The sequence below is a fragment of the Grampus griseus genome, assembly GCF_964374135.1.
Source record: "Grampus griseus genome assembly, chromosome: 3".
Classification (NCBI taxonomy): Eukaryota; Metazoa; Chordata; class Mammalia; order Artiodactyla; family Delphinidae; genus Grampus; species Grampus griseus.
This window is the reverse complement of record NC_139019.1, coordinates 117,006,524-117,026,373: the sequence shown is the minus strand read 5'-3', so window position 1 is coordinate 117,026,373 and position 19,850 is coordinate 117,006,524. Positions and strand designations below refer to the sequence as shown.

The window sequence follows — 19,850 nt, the reverse complement described above, 5'->3', positions numbered from 1 at the left end:
AGCCCAGAGATAAACCCACGCACCTATGGTCAACTAATCTATGACAAAGGAGGCAAGGATATACAATGGAGAAAACAGTCTCTTCAATAAGTGGTGCTGGAAAAATTGGACAGCTACATGTAAAAGAATGAAATTAGAACACTCCCTAACACCATACACAAAAATAAACTCAAAATGGATGTGAGACCTAAATGTAAGACCAGACACTATAAAACTCTTAGAGGAAAACGTAGGAAGAACACTCTGACATAAATCACAGCAAGATCTTTTTTGATCCACCTCCTAGAGTAATGGAAATAAAACCAAAAATAAACAAATGGGACCTAATGAAACATCAAAGCTTCTGCACAGCAAAGGAAACCATAAACAAGACGATAAGACAACCCTCAGAATGGGAGAAAATATTCGCAAATGAATCAACGGACAAAGGATTAATCTCCATCCAAAATATATAAACAGCTCATGCAGCTCAATATTAAAGAAACAAACAACCCAATACAAAAATGGGCAGAAGAACTAAATAGACATTTCTCCAAAGAAGACATACAGATGGCCGAGAAGCACATGAAAAGCTGCTCAACATCACTAATTATTAGAGAAATGCAAATCAAAACTACAATGAGGTATCACTTCACACCAGTTAAAATGGGCATCATCAGAAAATCTACAAACAACAAATGCTGGAGAGGGTGTGGAGAAAAGGGAACCCTCTTGCACTGTTGGTGGGAGTGTAAACTGATACAGCCACTATGGAGAACAGTATGGAGGTTCCTTGAAAAACTAAAAATAGAATTACCATATGATCCAGCAATCCCACTACTGGGCAAATACCCAGAGAAAACCATAATTCAAAAAGACGCATGCACCCCAATGTTCATTGCAGCACTATTTACAATAGCCAGGTCATGGAAGCAACCTAAATGCCCATTGACAGATGAATGGATAAAGGAGTTGTGGTACATATATACAATTGAATATTACTCAGCCATAAAAAGGAACGAAATTGGGTAATTTGTTGAGACATGGATGGATCTAGAGACTGTCATACAGAGCGAAATAAGTCAGAAAGAGAAAAACAAATATCGTATATTAACGCATGTATGTGGAACCTAGAAAAATGGTACAGATGAACAGGTTTGCAGGGCAGAAGTTGGGACACAGATGTAGAGAACAAACATATAGACACTAAGGGGGGAAAGCCGCGGGGGGTGGGGATGGTGGCGTGTTGAATTGGGTGACTGGGATTGACATGTATATACTGATGTGTATAAAATTGATGACTAATAAGAACCTGCTGTATAAAAAAATAAATAAAATTCAAAAATTCAAAAAAAAAAAAAGAAAGCCCTCACTGTGAAAGCAACTTGAAACAAATGAACCTAACTCTGTGTAGTTGGTCGCATAACTACACAGAGATGAACTATTCCAAGATACTTTAAAACACAGTAACTTGTACAAGCCTAGTAAAATATACCCTACAAATGAAAAGAATGGCAAAAATATTAAACTGTTACTGTAATCACAATGTTGGTTTAATGCTGGTATTGTTTTCTAAGTGTGTTCTTTGAGTAGTGTGTGGTAATAAATTAGTAATTATGTTGATACAAATGAACACTGGTTTTTCTTTTTTGTTTTTTTTTTTTGCGGTACGTGGGCCTCTCACTGTTGTGGCCTCTCCCGTTGCGGCGCAGAGGCTCCGGACGTGCAGGCTCAGCGGCCATGGCTCACGGACCTAGTCGCTCCGCGGCATGTGGGATCTTCCCAGACCGGGGCACGAACCCGTGTCCCCTGCATCGGCAGGCGGACTCTCAACCACTGCGCCACCAGGGAAGCCCAACACTGGGATTTTTGTTATGGGAGACAGGAGATACAAATGTAAGAGTGATGAAATTAAGTAAAAACCTTATAGTCCTGAACTTGAATTGTAAAAATTAATATGAACTTGTGATTTATTTTACCTTTTAAAAAATGCATATCCCCTAGTTCACACCTAGAAACGCTGACTCAACCACGTAGGAATAACCACACCTATTGTCCAGATTATATTTCTAAATACCATCTCCCACAAAAAAGAATTGAAGGATCTTTGTAGAATGGTTGACTCCAGGTCTGAGACAGGAAATTTACAAGATGGACTTGGGTATTTATAACACCAGAAGGCAGACATTCTCTTAAAAATGAATGAAATGAGCCTGTCACTGCAAGGAAAACAAGTGACAGTATTTGTTGCAAATGATAAAATTTAAGATTTTGAGTAAGAATCACAATTTTGGGAAACTTTTGTCTGCCACCATGAGCTTGTACCTTCCCAAAACTAAAAGACTGTCTGTCTGATGAGATCGATGGTGGTATTGACAAATGTGATTTTTTGTTATTGCATAATAAAATGTGTCTACATTTGGAAGATCTGTAGAGCTCAGTGAACCAATATTTCTCAAACAACCAATAAACCTGACTTAAAAAAAAAGTATACAAAAAAAAAAAAGTATACAATGGAAGGGAGGGAAGAATGGTCTAAGCATTTTAATATTCACTTCGTAGACTGTTCAGTATTCAATTATTACATTATATGGAAGAAAACACAAATCTAGAACTTAAATTTTTAAAATGAGATACTAGTACACACCACTATAACAAAGAAAATGTAAAAGTCTGGTAATACTAATTATTCAAGAATGTGGAGTAACTGAAACTCTCAAGCGCTGCTGGCAGGAGAGGAACTTGGAACAACTAATTTGGGAACCTGTTATCAGTATCTATTAAAGTTGAGCATACTCATACCACATAACCAAGCAATTTCTACTACTAGATACACAGTCATCAGAAATGCAAATATGTGCACCAAAAGACACGGAAAAAATGTTCATAGCAGAATTGTCCATAATAGCAAAAATAAACTTGAAAAAAATGTCCATCAGCAGAAAAATGGATAAATAAATTGTGATATATTCATACAATGTGACATACAGCAACTTAACGAATGGATTATTGCTATACACAGCAGGCCAGGTGATTGTCATATGTATGATATTGAATTAAATTAGCCAGACACAAAAACATAATCATACCATACGATTCTTTTTTTTTTTTTTTTTGGCGGTACACGGGCCTCTCACTGTTGTGGCCTCTCCCGCCGCGGAGCACAGTCCCCGGACGCGCAGGCTCAGTGGCCATGGCCCACGGGCCCAGCCGCTCCGCGGCACGTGGGATCCTCCCAGACCGGGGCACGAACCCGTGTCCCCTGCATCGGCAGGCGGACTCTCAACCACTGCGCCACCAGGGAAGCCCCGATTCTATTTTTATGATGTTGGAATTCACGATAATAGTTATATTTCAGAAGGGAGTAAAGACAGAGGAGGCTGAGTGGGGCTTGGGGTGCTGGTAATGCTCTCCTACTTCTTTACCTCTGTGGTGATTACATGATTCTGTTGATTTTGAATTGTTCAGCACGTTATACATATACGATATATGAACTTTTATGTATGTTATACTTGAATTAAAAATTTTAAAAATATGATTTGCATGAAGCAGATCATACCATACTTAGGGGAATTTTTCAGCTTTAAATCCATACATTAAAAATAACAAAACCTGAAAAACAATAAGCTATATAAGAAACTAGAAATCAAATAGCAAATGGAACATAAAGAAAATATTAGGAGGTAAATAATGTTTAAAGCAGAAATCAATTAAATAGAAAGCAAATATACAAGCAAGAGAATCCCAAAAGCCAAGTTAGTCCTTGAAAGGCTAATATAATAAGCTACTTCCAAGTCTAACCAGGAAAAATGAGAGGTGACAATAACATCAAGATTGGAAAGAGGAATATCACTACAGATCCTGTAGATGTTACAAAGATCACAAAGAGGATATTATAAAAAACTTTATGCCAAAATATTTGAAAATTTACATAAAATTAACATATTTCTGGAAAAAGAGAATTCACAGAAATGAAACAAGAAGAATAAAAATATGAATATTTCTCTTACTAATAAAGAAATGTGATTTCATGATTTAAAACTTTCCCACAAAGAAAACTTAAGGCACAGAGAACATTCCTAGTGAATTCTATTAAATATTTAAGACAGAAATAACACCAATCTTAACAAACATGACCAGAGACTAGAAAAAAAGGAGAGGAAAAAAAACACTTCTAACTTGTTTAATAAGGCCAGCATAACCTTGATACCAAATCCTTAAAAGAAAGGAAGATGACATGCCAATCTCAAGTGATGAATACAGATGCCGAAACCCACTATTAAGATGTCCTAATTGGTTGTTTTTATTTTGTATGAACATCATTTTGATTCTAAACAAAACAGCTATAATCTTTGCTTAAAGATTCTAAAGAATAAACATAATGTGCCTGAATTCAGAGTACATTTTGAGGTATGTCAATAGAGCTCAGCTATGAAAACAGTATATGTGTACATGGCAAACAGATGACTCTAGGAACAGCCAACAATTTGGGTTGGGACAGAAAGGCTTTTCTCTTTCTCTGCAGCATAGGAGATAACGTGACTGCATATTCATTCTTAGATTCCAAGACAAGTTCTATGTTTATAGCTTGAGGAAGAAATTCTTATCCTAATTCTTTTTCATAGCAGTATAAGAGAGACATGTGGTTTCCTGACCCATTCTCATCTCATCAATTAAAACTGGGAACAAGGTGAGCAACCACCTTTATCCTTAAGTTTTGGTTTTAAAGAATAATCCTTACCAATAAATTCCTTGCTTCCCATACTTTAATCAGAGTCCTAGATTGTGATTTATATTCATTTGACGTTCTGCCAAATGCTATTTCTGATATTCACATTACACGCATTTGAGCAATGTAAAAACCTCTTAGTAATTTTGTCTACCTTCAGCCCAAGCCAGCTAAAGTGTACTTAGTCTCTGGAATATTATTTCCCTCTAACTGCAAATATTGAAGGCAACAAAAATCATTAGGTCATTAACATTATCAGATGTTGTCAAAACTTTCCCACTCATACATCTCCCAAAAGCATTGCTTTTCTTTTTTCTACTCAAGTTATAATGCTCTTTTTCTCTCCTTTTCACTAGTTTGAGGTTTTTGCATTATACAGTGAATACTATTGTGCTATCTATTTACATATTTTTTAATCTGAATATATATCATATACCTTGCACGCTTCCTTAGTTACTGCACTCTAAAGTTTTTCGGCGTGTGGTTATCAGCTTCAAAGTCAAAATAGATATAAGGAAACATCCAATTAACCTATGGGAAAGTCTACTTAAGGAATATACGTTAGCAAATAAAAACACCTAGAATGCCAAAAACATTCTACCACTCTGTTAACAAACAACACTGCAAAGGGGAAATATTTTATACTCCATAGATCCTGGCAAAAGAGAAACTGCTTTAATCCCTGAAGAATGATACACTAATAAAACATTGGTATGTTTAAAATATGATTTTCATGTGGAATTTTTAATAAAGTCAGTTGTATGCTGTTGTGCATTTTTGCTACATTTATATCTACTACCTTAAAAAAATTGCCAATGCAACTAATTTTAAATAGTAGAGTTTACACCTCAGATACCATCGAAAAATTAAATTGTCTATCAAGAATTTTTTGTTTTTGTGGCACGCTCACTGTTGTGGCCTCTCCAGTTGCAGAGCACAGGCTCCGGACGCAGATTTGCCAATGCAACTAATTTTAAATAGTGGAGTTTACACCTCAGATACCATCTAAAAATTCAAATTGTCTATCAAGAATTTTTTTGTGTGTGTGGCACGCTCACTGTTGTGGCCTCTCCAGTTGCAGGGCACAGGCTCCGGACGCACAGGCTCAGCGGCCATGGCTCATGGACCGAGCCGCAAAGGATCTTCCCGGACTGGGGCACGAACCCATGTCCCCTGCATCGGCAGGCGGACTCTCAACCACTGCACCACCAGGGAAGCCCTATCAAGAATTTTAACAGAAAAAATTGCCATGAGGCTCGTGTTGTCTACTTGTTGCACAGTGGGTCAATTTTGGTTATATCTGTTAAATATTAACAAAGAAGAGATAGAGATAAAAGGTTTTCCTGAATTTCTTTTTTTCTTCCTGAATTTCTTAAGTTAATTTTTTTTAGTATTGTAAATTATACTAACATACACTCTAAACTAAAATAAGACAGAAGAGCTTAGAGTTAGAACAAAATATAAACACATATGCATCAACATGATTCTGTGTGACTCGGGCACACAGTTAAAATTATGAAATTTCACACTTTTCAAAGGATATATGTTTTATAAAACTGAAGCAACAAATACCTTATTTCTAGAATTCTGTAGTTGTTCTTAAGGCATTCAGTGAACACTATGATAAGCATTCTTTTCTAAAGAATCAAGATTGGATCAATATGCACTTGGATAGGAAGAAGTAAATAATAAATGCCTGTGTTGAATCACAAATACTACAGCTTTACAGAAGTTATTTTCCCCATGTTTTTATACATCAAACTTTCTATATATATAAGGAATTATCCAGCCCACAAAAATTAACAGACAATGAACAACCTAAAAAGCGAAATATCAACAATGATGGAAAAAGACTGTCCAACTGGATGAGTGAGATGGCACAATAGCCCTGCACGTCTAAACAGTATATCTCTGTTACTTTATCACTCACATAAGTTTAAAAATTCTGTGGCAGGGGACATTTTCCTCTGTCATTAACTGCATTTTTTCCCTTTTAAGTAGATAATTTTCCTTCTAACTCTCAGATCCATTGATCTTCTTATCACTTACTTACGTTTCCTTTGTAGTCTAGTCAAAATGTTTCTCTCAAACAATTCCTGATTCTCAAACTGCATAGACATTGCTGGTATCCTTATCTCTCCTTGTTACAGAAAGCAATGAAATAAAAGAAATAAATGGTGAATTTTCTTAATAGAGTTTATACACTGTGTTTTGATACCTGAAATACTAACATTTTGTGCACCAATTTTCTCCCTTAAAATAAACTGCATTTTAATTTTCATTCACTGCAAAGTTCACAGTGTTATGATGTGCATCTCTACTAATCACTTTGTTATCTACAGGAACTGGACTCTTATTTAACCCCAGAATACAGCACTGAGATTTTTCATGCTACCTCTAGGACCAGAAAATCCCTGTTGTGTTGTTTCATGATTATATATCATAAGGAAGAAAATAATATGTTTGAAAATAGCCTTTAAACTGTTACTATATATACACGTAAAGATAAAAGTTAAGTTAAAGTTTTTCCCTCTATGTTGAAGAGTGTTTCCAGCCAATTAATATATTCACAAATTTAATTATTCATTCATCAGCAAGTATTTACTAATCATATACATTGGATTCCATTATATCATGTGTGAATATTAATTATGCAAAATTATAATGGATGCAAATCTATTTTATTTGCAGTTAACATAATTATTTGAAGGAGAATAACTTATCCAATTTTCTCTCTTATTACCTAGAAGAGTAGAACATTCCCTTCGTTCCCTTCCCTAATTTCTGCACAACCTTTCTCTTGTATCCATGATCTCCATGAGAAGTTGGAAAGTAATATTGTAAAATTGCTAAACCAATTGCTCCCACTCCACTCAGAAAGTTTTGAAATGCCAAACAGATAAACTGAGGTATAATTTAATTTTATTAGATGCATTACTCCCAAATATGGTATTTACTTACTTCTAAGTATACTGGTTTCTAAAATAATAAGAATATTAAATCCAAGTTGAATGGACTTTGAATGGTAAGTGCACCTTTGAACACACAAATGTTTCTGACATAACAATTACTCATCTGTCTTCTTTGTGAAATATATCAATAAGAACACAAAATAAAAGGTTGTCAAGTCCTATACCCAATCATCTTATCTTCTTTCTGTCAGTACAAATAGGTGTTTTGAGATATGCCTAGAATTTTTATGTACTTAAACACTGTGTGGAACTATTAGCTGTGTTTTGGAGTATCATTCTCAAAAAAGACTACTTTGTCGAAACGGGACTCATTGTAAAATATAGCCTAGAGAGTATGCTTCATTTTATTAAATGGTATAGCATTCACAATCCAATTCAACAGCTATCTCTACCACAAAGCCTCCTATGATTCCCTCCTCCCTGCCTAGATGTTCTCTCATGTTATCTCTCTCCCTTCTTTGAACATCCACTGCAATTTACTTTTACATGTTTTAGGTTAACATCATTTTTAAATCATGTATTGTAATGATTTGAATAAACGTCTCATCATCCATGATATTAAGTTTGTATTACACAAAGACTCTTACATAATTTTCATTCTCACCTTAGGAATCAGAATGCCTTACACATATCTGTTGCTCAAAATACTTCTAATGAAGGGATATTTGCTTTAAGTAATTCCTTAAAGAAATTCGTAAAAGGAATTATTTAAAGACACCCCAGGGGACTTCCCTGGTGGCACAGTGGTTAAGAATGCACCTGCCAATGCAGGGGACACAGGTTCAAGCCCTGGTCTGGGAAGATCCCACATGCCGCAGAGCTACGAAGCCCATGCACCACAACTACTAGAGCCTGTGCTCTAGAGCACTGAGCCCGTGTGCCACAACTACTGAAGCCTGCATGCCTAGAGCCTGGACTCTGCAACAAGAGAAGCCACCACAATGAGAAGCACGCGCACTGAAACAAAGAGTAGCCCCTGCTCACCACAACTAGAGAAAGCCCGCGAGCAGCAATGAAGACCCAACACAGCCAAAAATAAGTAAATAAAAATAAATAAATTAATTTTTTTAAAAAGACCCCCCAGGTTGTTTATTACCTGTACCAGAAACTTTGGTGCTTTTTTTAAAATTTTAGACCTTTATGCTATATTATTTTAATTGTTCTGTAATAGGTTTGAATTTCTTACCTTGCTTTCTCAAAAATAAACTGTAACCTTCTTGAGGCCAAGGTCAGTCTCTTTTAACGCCTATATCTTCCCAGAATCCTTAGCACAGGGGATGCTAAGCAGGAGCATTCAATTCATTGGATTAAATGTTGCCAAAGGCTCATCTAAGAAACATTTCAGAAATAGCTAGTGGTCATTTCCTGGTCAACGGAATCAAATCCCATAAAATTTGCTTACCACGGCATTGACATTTGCATGATCCCCTTTCCTATTGTGAATTTGAATACAGGATATTGGCACATTCAGTCCTATCCCAGAGGCCAAATTTCTCAGGTCAGCAGCACTGTATTCCCCACGCAACAGCAAACTGTTATTGTTAGAACCAAGTCCCAGAGAGGCCCGACAGAGGTAGGTCTGAGAAAGTCTTTCGACTGTAGTGACATCTATTGTGGCAGATGTCATGCAAGGATTCAAAGCCATCTTGCTCCCATATCTCAACTCCTCTGGAAAGCGACAGCAGCTCTGAGAGCAACAACGTGGGATCTGGCTCAACTTGCTGCTCACAAAGAAAAGTAAGCACCCCAGAAATAAAAAGGAAATACAGGCCAGGGCAATTACTAAATACAGGTTCTGGGCAGAAAGGTGCCCGCCTTTTTCCCAGCCATCTTCAAAGTCTGGAAGGACCCGAGGGACAGAGTTGCTCAACAGAACGCCCAGTGTGACAGAGGTGGAAAGTGATGGGTCTCTATGGTCCTGAACCACTACCACCACCCTCTGTTTAACTGCATCAGTGGGAAGAACTAAGCGAGCAGTATGGAGCTCTCCCATATTGGCTGAAATTCTAAAAAGGCTCGAGTCAGAAGCCTGAGAGATGTGGTAAGAAAGCCAAGCATTGGAGCCACTGTCTGCATCCTCTGCTACCACTTTTGTGACCAGGTGTCCTGTTCTGGCAGAGCGGGGCACAATTTCCACTGGGACAGAGCCATTTCTGGGCAAGGGAAACAAGATGACTGGAGGCTTGTCGTTCCTGTCTACCACAAACAAGTTCACAGTCACTGTTCCACTTCTGGGAGGAATGCCACCATCCTGGGCTTCCACTTGGAAGTGACACTCCCTGAGCTGCTCAAAGTCAAAGGAAATTTTGGCAGTGATAGCCCCACTGGAGGAATCTACTGCCACCAAGTTAGAGGCTGCCTGCCCTTCAGAGATAATATCCAACAGCTCATAAAAGATGACGCCATTCTTCCCCAGATCTGGGTCCTGGGCAAACACACATCCTAGGGAGGCCCCAGGGCCATTGTTTTCAGCCACAAGAAGTTCCTGTTTCGGTTGAGGAAAGTTTGGTGTATTGTCGTTCACATCAGCAACTGACACAGTCAGTGTCCTGCGGGTGCTAAGTGGGGGCGAGCCACCATCTAAGGCGGTGATCAGGACCTGGTATTCACTGACCTGCTCCCGGTCCAACGGCCCATCAGTCAGCAAACTGTAGTAGTTGTCAAAGGAAGCCTTCAGCTTAAAAGGGCCTCCAGTGGACATGCTACAAACGACCTTACCATTGGGACCAAGGTCCTCATCCCTTTCACTAAGGAGAGCAATCACTGTGCCAGCGGCGGTGTCCTCGGAAACTGGACTGGAGAAAGTGGGGAGGTTCACCTCGGGATCGTGATCGTTCACATCAGTCACTTCCACCAGCAGTTTGGTGGTGCTGGCTAGACCGAAGGCGCCTTCATCCCTCGCCTCGATGTATGCCTCCAACAGCGTTTCAGGCGGACCTAGTGAAGCAGCTACCCGCACTTCCCCATTTCTAGGGTGCACGTGAAAGTGGTGTCGCAGCTTTGCCTGCGTGCTATTGCTTAAGGAGTACCGGATTTCCCCATTGGAGCCTTCATCCGGGTCCGAGGCTTGAACTCGGAATAACACAGTCCCGTTGGGTGCAGTCTCTGGCACCTTGGTGCGGTATACTGAGCGCTCAAATACAGGTGCATTGTCGTTTGTGTCCACCACGACGACGGTGACTTGTGCGTCTCCGGAGCGCGCCGGCGGCCCGCCGTCCCGGGAGGTGAGCACCAGCCGGTGGGTGGCACGCTGCTCCTGATCCAGCCCTTTCTCCAATACCAACTCCGGGTATTCGCTGCCGTCGACCCGCGCACGACCCCATGTCCAGGCGAAAGTGCTGGCTGGGGCTCAGGCTGTAGCTTAGCACCCCATTGCTTCCCTCGTTGGCATCTTGGGCATTAGGGAGAGTAAAACGGGCTCCGGCATCAGGAACTCGGGAATGTGCAACTGCACGTCGCCGGCAGGGAAGTGAAGCGAGTTGTCGTTGGTGTCCAGGACGTGAACGTGAATCTTGTGCAGCTCCAGCGGGTCCTCCAGCACCAGCTCATAGGTCAGGACGCAGGCAGCTTTGTCCCCGCACAGCCGTTCGCGATCCGCCGGCTCTCTGACCACCAAGCTTCCGCTGGCCAGATCGACCTCGAAGTAGGGCTCGCCGTGGCTGGAAAGGAAGCGAAAGTTCCGCAAGGACAGAGCGGCCGCTGACAGCCTCAAGTCCTGGGCAACACTGCCTACGGCTACGCCCCGTTCGGTATCCTCCGACACGGAGTATTCGAGCTGTCCCGCTGCAGAGCCGCAGGAGACCCACAAACATAGAACCGCCACCCTCCAGCCCACCATCCTCCCTCCCTCTCGGCGTCCTCGTTCCACCAGCGGTGACCCGGGACCATGCTCCGGACTCCCGGAGATCACAAGCCGTGGTTTTAAAAAAGAAAAAAACGAGGGCCGACCGGCCGCTGCTGCCGACTGGAGGTGCAGAGACCGCCGACGTTCGCCTTCCGAATACCGGAATTGCCCGGGGCCGGCCAGCTGCGAGCTAGGCTTGCTAGACTGGAGGCTTGGCAGCCGTCTGGGAAAGCGGAGCGGACCGGGTGCGGAGGAGTGCAGCGCCGCCTAGGGGTGCAGAGACGAGGTAAACCGCCGGCGTTGGGGAAGCGCGGTCTCGGTTCCCAGCCAGCTGGGATCTCGCCCCGCGCCCAGGCAGCGAGCGCGGGGCGGGGCAAGGAAGACGCTCCCAACAACTAATACGCCTTCCCTTAAACGGCGTTTCCTAGGACAACGCCCTGAGACCGCCGCGGTCTTAATGTCTACAACCTCTCCCTGAAGACAGTTTATAACTGGGGCTGAGCTCGGCTGGCGTTTCTCCGCGACTGCTTGAAAGCGGAGCGTCAGGTCCCGGGCGCTCGGACCCACTGACTCCCTACATTGCCCGCGGAGAAGGCGGAACTCCGACAGGAACCGCGGGGCGGAGGCGCTGATAGGCGGAACCGTGACCGTGAACCACGACACCTTCGAGGCTTAAGGAAACAGGAGCCCACAAACCAAGTGCTGGGATGCATTCCGTGCTGGATTCTCAGCCTCTCCGCTGCGAGTTTAAGTCTCTTCCTGCACCTTCTTATATCCCGGGAGCTGCCAAGATTTCAGTAGAGGCTACCAGCGAGAGGCAGATTGGGAAGCTTCCCTGGGATTCTCGCTTTTCAAGACACAAAAGTGTGCGAGCGCAATTCCGCTTTTTTGCGGATCAGCAGTTTCTCGTTCCCCAGGAGGCCCTACTGGGAGTGCTTTGCAAGCGGCCCCCGACGCTGTGGGCGAGGGAGGAGGTTAGCACCAAAAACTCAGAAAGATTGACAACTCATCCCCAAACAGGACGTGCAAAGTGAAGGGGAGACAAAGTACTGAGATACTTTACAGAGTGTGACCAGAAAACTGTTCTGCAAATTTGCTCTCTGTAAATGTTTAGAAAACAGCACTGAGGTGGGGTAAGAACTGGCTTGATACCCATAAATTCTCCAACTTTGTTTTTTGGCCGGTCTTCTGTACGGAAATCGGGACAGTGATCTGTTTTAAGAAAAACAGCTCTTGGCCGCAATAAATACTGCCAGATTCCGCCTAGCACCCAATAACCAGTGGCTTCTCCAGAAAGGGAGGAGAGCTGAAAAAGAGACTGACATTAAACACTAAATTCCTCACTCAAATCCTTCTTTTAATACAATTGCAGTGTCCAAAGCCCCAGGAACCAAAATTTGAAAGACAAAAGCCAAATAGAGATAAAGAATTGAAGCTTTCAGGGCATTATATTTCCTGGTCAGAAAACTGCCTAAAAGTATCGATAATTATTGAAGCTGAGTACAGGACACATGGGGTTAATTACACAATTCTCTCAACTTTAGTGTATGTTTGAATATTTCTCTAATAATTTTTAAAATTGTCAGTTAAAATGGAGGTGGGGGCAGGAGTAGATAGGCAGCTCCAGCTTTCTGGTTTTAAGACTAAAAGTGGGATTGGTAACTTCAGTGTGCCACTAAGAACCAGTCTCCTCTGACCATCACAAACCCATTCCTTATTTCTTCCAAGGAAGTAGGGCAGGCTGCCACATAAGGCAATGTAAGTATATAGTAAATGCCCCTGACTAGTTTGTCTTTCCGAACTAGGGAACCAAAATAATCATTGACGCCAAGTCTTGAATAAAATTAAAGCGAGAAACCTGTCAGCCCGTTGAAATGTTGTTCGGTAGAGTCATAAGCATAGCCATCATTGGGGAATCCTCATTAGGATGTGAAATAACTAATAAAAATTGAATTGATTCCTCACCAAATTTCAGAACCAAAACTGATTTTCTACTTCAGTGTGAGAGATTATTAGGATTTGCATTTTCTCAATTTAATGCTGCTAACCAAGCTAACTGCTTTGGGGTAAAAGGTTATACTTTTCGCTTTTCCATTAGCAGCAGATGAAATGCACCTGGAGAGATGTACTCAACTTTTGGAAGGCCCGTGAATTTTACACCTGCAAGCAAGCTTCTTATTATCCCGGGTTTAGGAGGACAGTGAGGCAGGAGATAGATGGGCTCCAGGGTAGACATTTACAACTAGCCTCCTGCTCACACTTCCTGGGGTTAGAAGAAGATGGGCTCCAGGCCGGACATTCATTACCAGCCCCCTGTTTACATCACATACAAGAGACAAATGGGCTCCAGAACTACATATTTATGACCGGACTCCAGTCTATATTTTGAGATCTGCACCTTGATGTAAAAACCAGCAACAGAAATAGGATAAATAACTGGACATTGGACATTTTTATGGCAGGGACCGAGTGGGACTAAACCCTGTTAAAAGATCAAGAGTTCATACATTTCCCATCCTTGGGGCAAGCGTAATATTGCACATGCTTAGAAAAGGCTCCTTGGGGGTCAAAAGGGAGGGGCCACCACCCCATAATATGTGATGCTAAGGCCATCCCATAGCCTCTGGGCTGTTGTGCACGCATGTTGGGGAGGGTCCTAAGGCAGGGCAGATGTGGAAAAAGAAACCAGATAATTGGCCAAAGGTAAACAAAGACCGCGAAGAACTGCGCTACATAGATGACTTAACCGCCTCTTTACTGAACTCCTCCTCATTAAGGAGGGCACCTACACCCTTTCTCTCCGGGTGTGCATCTCTGCCTTGCTTCTATCTTAACTAAACAAACTGTGCTCTCCCACTTGTTGTTGTGCTGTGTCTCTAATAATAAACTTTGTACCTGTTTTTACAGTTTTGCCTCTGTGAGAAATGCATTTTTCACTGGGAGCAAGAGCCAGGGGGTGTGGCAGCTAGGATTCCTGGTTTTCATCCAGGCTACCCATGTTCAATTCCTGGGCAAGGAATTAAGATCTCGCTTCACGCCATCACTCACTTCTGCCTCTCCGAGATCAATAGGATGTGTGGGTGTGGATTAGGAAGTGAGGAGAAAGGAAAACACATACTGAGAATCAGCATGGAAAATCTTGACAAAAACTCTCCCCCATTCACACACTTCTCAAACTTTTGGCTTCCCTTTTCTCCTGTTTCTGTTTAAACTGCCACTGATGCTTATTTTAAAAAGATTTACTTAGTCTCAGGAATAAGTAGATAGAGCTCTCCTAGTAGAATTTGTCGCACCATCTGCCTCCCTATCTTTAGGCATAACTGGGATTTGTGGGAACGTGGTATTTACTGACATAAACTGGAGTTTGTGGGAAAGCAATATTTGCTCATATAAACTGGGATCTGTGGGAAAGCAACATTTAGGAGATACTTGGGATATTTAGATATCCCAAAGATGAGAAAGTCTCAAGACTTTTTTGTTTTGTATAAGATTGCTAGGTGAATAAAATAATAAATTAACAAAACTTCTCTTTAGCAGAACCTTTCCTTTCTAGTATTTCATTTTGCCAGTTTATGGCATTTTCCATAGTGTCTCCTAATTCAAATATTTTCAAGCTTTTAATTAGGTGCAAGTACAAGTTTAAGTGGACTCTGTGCAAAAACATTGTTCTGATTTCTGCTTGGGTTCTATTGCAAAGACTGTTATTATAAAGCTCTCCCACCAAACTTGGCCGTAATCCATAAATTCAAGAGATTTCTAGCCATAATGCATAAGTTCATATTAGAGATATTGAAGCCAAACAGGAGAATAATCTGAATACCCACCAAAGAGTTTGTCAGCAAAAGGATACTGTACTTTAAATAAGATTTTCTTAGTGCTTAAGATTATTCCCTGGGAGTATGTTATGTCCTTTGGGAACTAAATTAAAAGACTGAACATGACAATCACGTTAAGCAAATTTTCATCCTGTAAAATAGCTTCACGTAGTGTTAAAATCAAGCCTAACAGGGTGGGAGTTGTTTGAGGGTAGAGATCTGTATCACTCAATTTTGTTTCTTAAATATCCAGCTAAGCGTTGGGCATGTAAATTAAGTGGCTATGTATCTCGATACATAGCGGCCTGGCCTACGTCATCCATTGTTTCTTTTTTTACTTGAACACCTTACCAATAGCACACTGCTATAGAATTTCTTTCTCAAGTTTGTACTACCGAGTTTTTCTCCATAATATGATATCATTTAAAATGTCACAGACCCTTTTTCAGCTGCATCACATACCTTTTTTTATGATGGATTAAAAACTAAAATTCACATCTGTTTTTTTCTAGATGTTATTAAGCCACAGATCAAAAAGTCCTAGACTTTTTTTTTAAATTTATTTATTTTTGGCTGCGTTGGGTCTTTGTTGCTGTACGCAGACTTTCTCTAGTTGTGGGGAGCGGGGGCTACTCTTCGTTGCGGTACGCGGGCTTCTCATTGCGGTGGCTTCTCTTGTGGAGCATGGGCTCTAGGGCACGCAGGCTTCAGTAGTTGTGGCACATGGGCTCAGTAGTTGTGGCGCGCAGGATCTAGAGTGCAGGCTCAGTAGTTGTGGCGCACGGGCTTAGTTGCTCCGCGGCGTGTGGGATCCTCCCGGACCAGGGCTCAAACCCGTGTCCCCCGCATTGGCAGGCGGATTCTTAACCACTGCGCCACCAGGGAAGTCCCAGTCCTAGACTTTTATACTTAATTTTTTAACTCAAATTTGCTGAATGTCATTGTGTTAAGAGCTAGCCAATCTGATTCAATCACATATTTTACCTATATCAAATTTCATATTCCTACATATTTGGTAAGCAGTCACACCAGATCTTCCTCTGAGCTTCAGAAAAAAATTTTCATCAAGTGTGGCTGAAAAGGAAGGCTTGCAACCACTGGCAACCACCCTACCTGACATCAGTTTATTAGGAGCGCCTAACCTAAAATAAAGATCTGAGAAAGACACTATCAACATTCTCCAAACAGGACTCTACACAAATCCCACATTATATTAAGTTTCAAAACAAAGTATTTCCAGATCACTATTGTGATATATATTTAAAAGAAAGTTGATAAAAATTTGACAGCTGTCACAAAAAAAATGGCCATCTTAATTTTAAACAGTAAAAACACTAGAATTTTTCCCATGAAAAATCAGGAGCATAACACCACACTTCATGTCATAGTTATTATTCAATACTGACTTGGATATTCTGGACAACACAAGATAAGGAAGTGTGTGTGTGTGTGTGTGTGTGTGTGTGTGTGTGTGTGTGTTAGAAAGGAGTATAAAATATACTGTTAGATGATAAATTTATAGGTAATATAATTTTCTACTCATAAAATCCCAGAGAATTAAAGAAAAAATAATTAGAACTAAAAAAGAGCTCAATGAGATGATTAGCTTAAAAATAAAAAACATACCTTTCCTACATACCTTCAATAACTAGACAAAAAGTGGGATTTCTATCAATTATGGATAAATGAAAATAAACATTTTAATTTAATAAGGTTATATCTTTCTAGGCTCCGGACGCACAGGCTCAGCGTCCATGGCTCACGGGCCTAGCCGCTTCGCAGCATGTGGGATCTTCCCGGACCTGGGCACGAACCCGTATCCCCTGCATCGGCAGGCAGACTCTCAACCACTGCACCACCAGGGAAGCCCTAAAGTTATATCTTTGATGAAACTCTTTAAAACATTTGAACTTCAACCATAGTATATATGAAGAGAAGTTACCAAGTGCCATGAAGATTGAACTAAGATAAGAGAAAATGCTGAGAAAGGATTCCTGCCACTGGAGATCTTGGGAAAAGCTGGTAGATTGGAGTTTTCCAGAGTAGTGCTTCACACTGAGATATAAAACCAAAGGTCCCTTGTTTGGAACAAAAACATCTAGGTACATAGGCTAAATCAGGCAGCGTTTTCCTGTAAACCCATTTGTCAGCGCAAAATAGGAGAGAAAGCAGGACTGAATGTGATAGTGAGCAGAGGCACCATTGTTTCAAGAGTGAACCTAAGGATACGGTAAAGTTAAGAGAAAACTCTAGATGACAAATTGCTCTGCAGCTGCCAGTTCTCATTAGTTGGAGGTATGTAAAAGCTAAGGTACACGCAAACTCCTCTAACAAACGGTAAACAAGGAAATGATCACGTTAGTCCAGAGCACTGCTGGCCCATCCATTTACACTTTCCACCTGCAGATAGCTGGTCCTAAAGGAACTCCTCTCAAAGATAAATAGTAATCAAAAAAGAGCCAACATAAGATCTACATAAATATTACAAGAAGGAATAAGAAAATAAATATGAAAAATAACAGATGAGAACACACAGGTCTCTGGAACTTTCCTGGTGGTCCAGTGGTTAAGACTCCATGCTTCCACTGCAGGGGGCACAGGTTCGATCCCTGGTCAGGGAACTAAGATCCCACATACGGCATGGCCCGGCCAAAACAAAAAGCAAAAAACAGAAAAACCCCACAGGTCTCTAGAGGTCTCTAGTCAGAAGATTTATGAAACAATTTTAAAGGGTCTCAGAGAATTAAGAACTCAAAACAAAGATACAGAATTTCAAAATGAAAAGGCCACAAAAGACCATGAAAACTGAGCTGATGCAATTCATGAAATAAATGGAAGAGAAATATAAAATCAGAAATAACAGAATATAATAACAGAAATTAAAGCCACATTGGAAACAGTAAACAAGTGAACAGGCTCTGCTTGGTACATAGTCAAGAACAAGAAGAAACATTTGAGAAGGCTGAGAAAAATAAACAGAAAGAACAAACTTCCCATTTCAGCTCCAACATGTAAAGAGATTAGAATTTATCACTCCTTTCCTTATAATAACAACAAGAAAAGCTGGATACATGACTTTTCCTGAACCCATCAGAGAACTGAGTTTACAGGGAAAACCTCCGCCCTGAAATCTGGAGAAACAAGCAAATCCAGAGAGTCACAGCCAAGATCTGCTTCCACGGAGCAGAAGCCACTAGAGCCAGAGGCTGGTAGGGAACACTTAAATGGAAATTTTGACAAATTGCTGAAGGCTGAATTGTGGACTATCTTGAGAGTGAGAAACTCCTGGAGGGCACAGTTGGGGCCCCCTACACCCAACTTTACGGGCTTTACTTTCAGGAACCCCAATAGGTTCTCAAAGCGAACATCCAAGAAACATTCCCTTGTGGCTCTGGCAGGGAGAGAGGAAGAGTACTCCTTCTGAGATATGCCCAGAGGCTTCTCCTTTCTTCTTTTAAAAAAGCAATTGTATGTAACAATATGTATAAATGTATTGCTGGGCCTATAATATTTAGAAATGAAACAACTTTGCCAATTACAGTACAAAGGAGGTGGATAGAAGAACAGCTGTATTAGATAAGGAAAGGACAACAGATGGTAATTCTGATCCACATCAACAAATGAACAGAACCAGAAATGGCAAATAAGAAACACTATAGGGCTTCCCTGGTGGCGCAGTGGTTGAGAGTCCGCCTGCCGATGCAGGGGACACGGGTTCGTGCCCCGGTCTGGGAAGATCCCACATGCCGCGGAGCGGCTGGGCCCGTGAGCCATGGCCGCTGAGCCTATGTGTCCAGAGCCTGTGCTCCGCAGCAGGAGAGGCTACAACAGTGAGAGGCCTGCGTACAAAAAAAAAAAAGAAAGAAAGAAACACTATAAATATATAATTGCTTTCCTTTTTTCTCTCAGCATCTTTAAAAGATATAAAATTATATAATGTAATAATTATAACAATGTACTTTTGGGTTTGTAATATATAGAGATATATATTGGTTTCCTGCAGCTGCTGCAAAAAAATTACCACACATTGGGTGGCTTAAGACAGTTTTTCTCACAGTTCTGGAGGGGAGAAATCCAAACTCAAGGTGTTTGGGGGCTGTACTGGAGGCTTCTGGAGGCTCTAGTGGAGATTCCATTCCTTGCCTCATACAGCTTTTGGTGGCTATTTGCATTGCTCCAATCTCTGCTTCTATCTTCACATGGCCTTCCCTCTGTGTCTGTGTCTTCCCTTATTCTATCTCTTATAAAAAAACCTTCTCATTGGAACTAGTGCCCACCTGGAAAATCCAGGATGAACTCATCTGAAGATCCTTAACTTAATTACATCTTCAAAGTCCTTTTTTTCCTAATAGGTCACTTTCATAGGTTCTAGGGGTTAGGAAGTGGACATATCGTTTTGGAGGCCACAGTTCAACCCACTATAAGATGTAATAGCTATAATAATAATAAAGCAAAAAGGGTGGAAGAAAAAGAGCTATATAGGAGTAATATCTTTCTGTCTTAATAGAATT

General features: G+C 41.1%; 2 protein-coding genes across 9 annotated transcripts in view; both read right to left on the bottom strand.

Annotated features, from left to right (window-relative positions):
• Positions 1-19,850, bottom strand: part of LOC309819592 (protocadherin alpha-C2) — a gene marked incomplete at its 5' end in the record, with an annotated part of 157,208 nt that overhangs the window by 63,902 nt on the left and 73,456 nt on the right. The gene's annotated exons all lie outside the window — the stretch shown is intronic.
• PCDHAC1 (protocadherin alpha subfamily C, 1) lies at positions 9,059-11,518 on the bottom strand (the record flags this gene model as incomplete). Its single annotated transcript, XM_082649938.1, is given in 3 exon segments — positions 9,059-10,993; positions 10,995-11,101; positions 11,104-11,518. Coding segments are annotated over 3 exon segments (2,457 nt in total).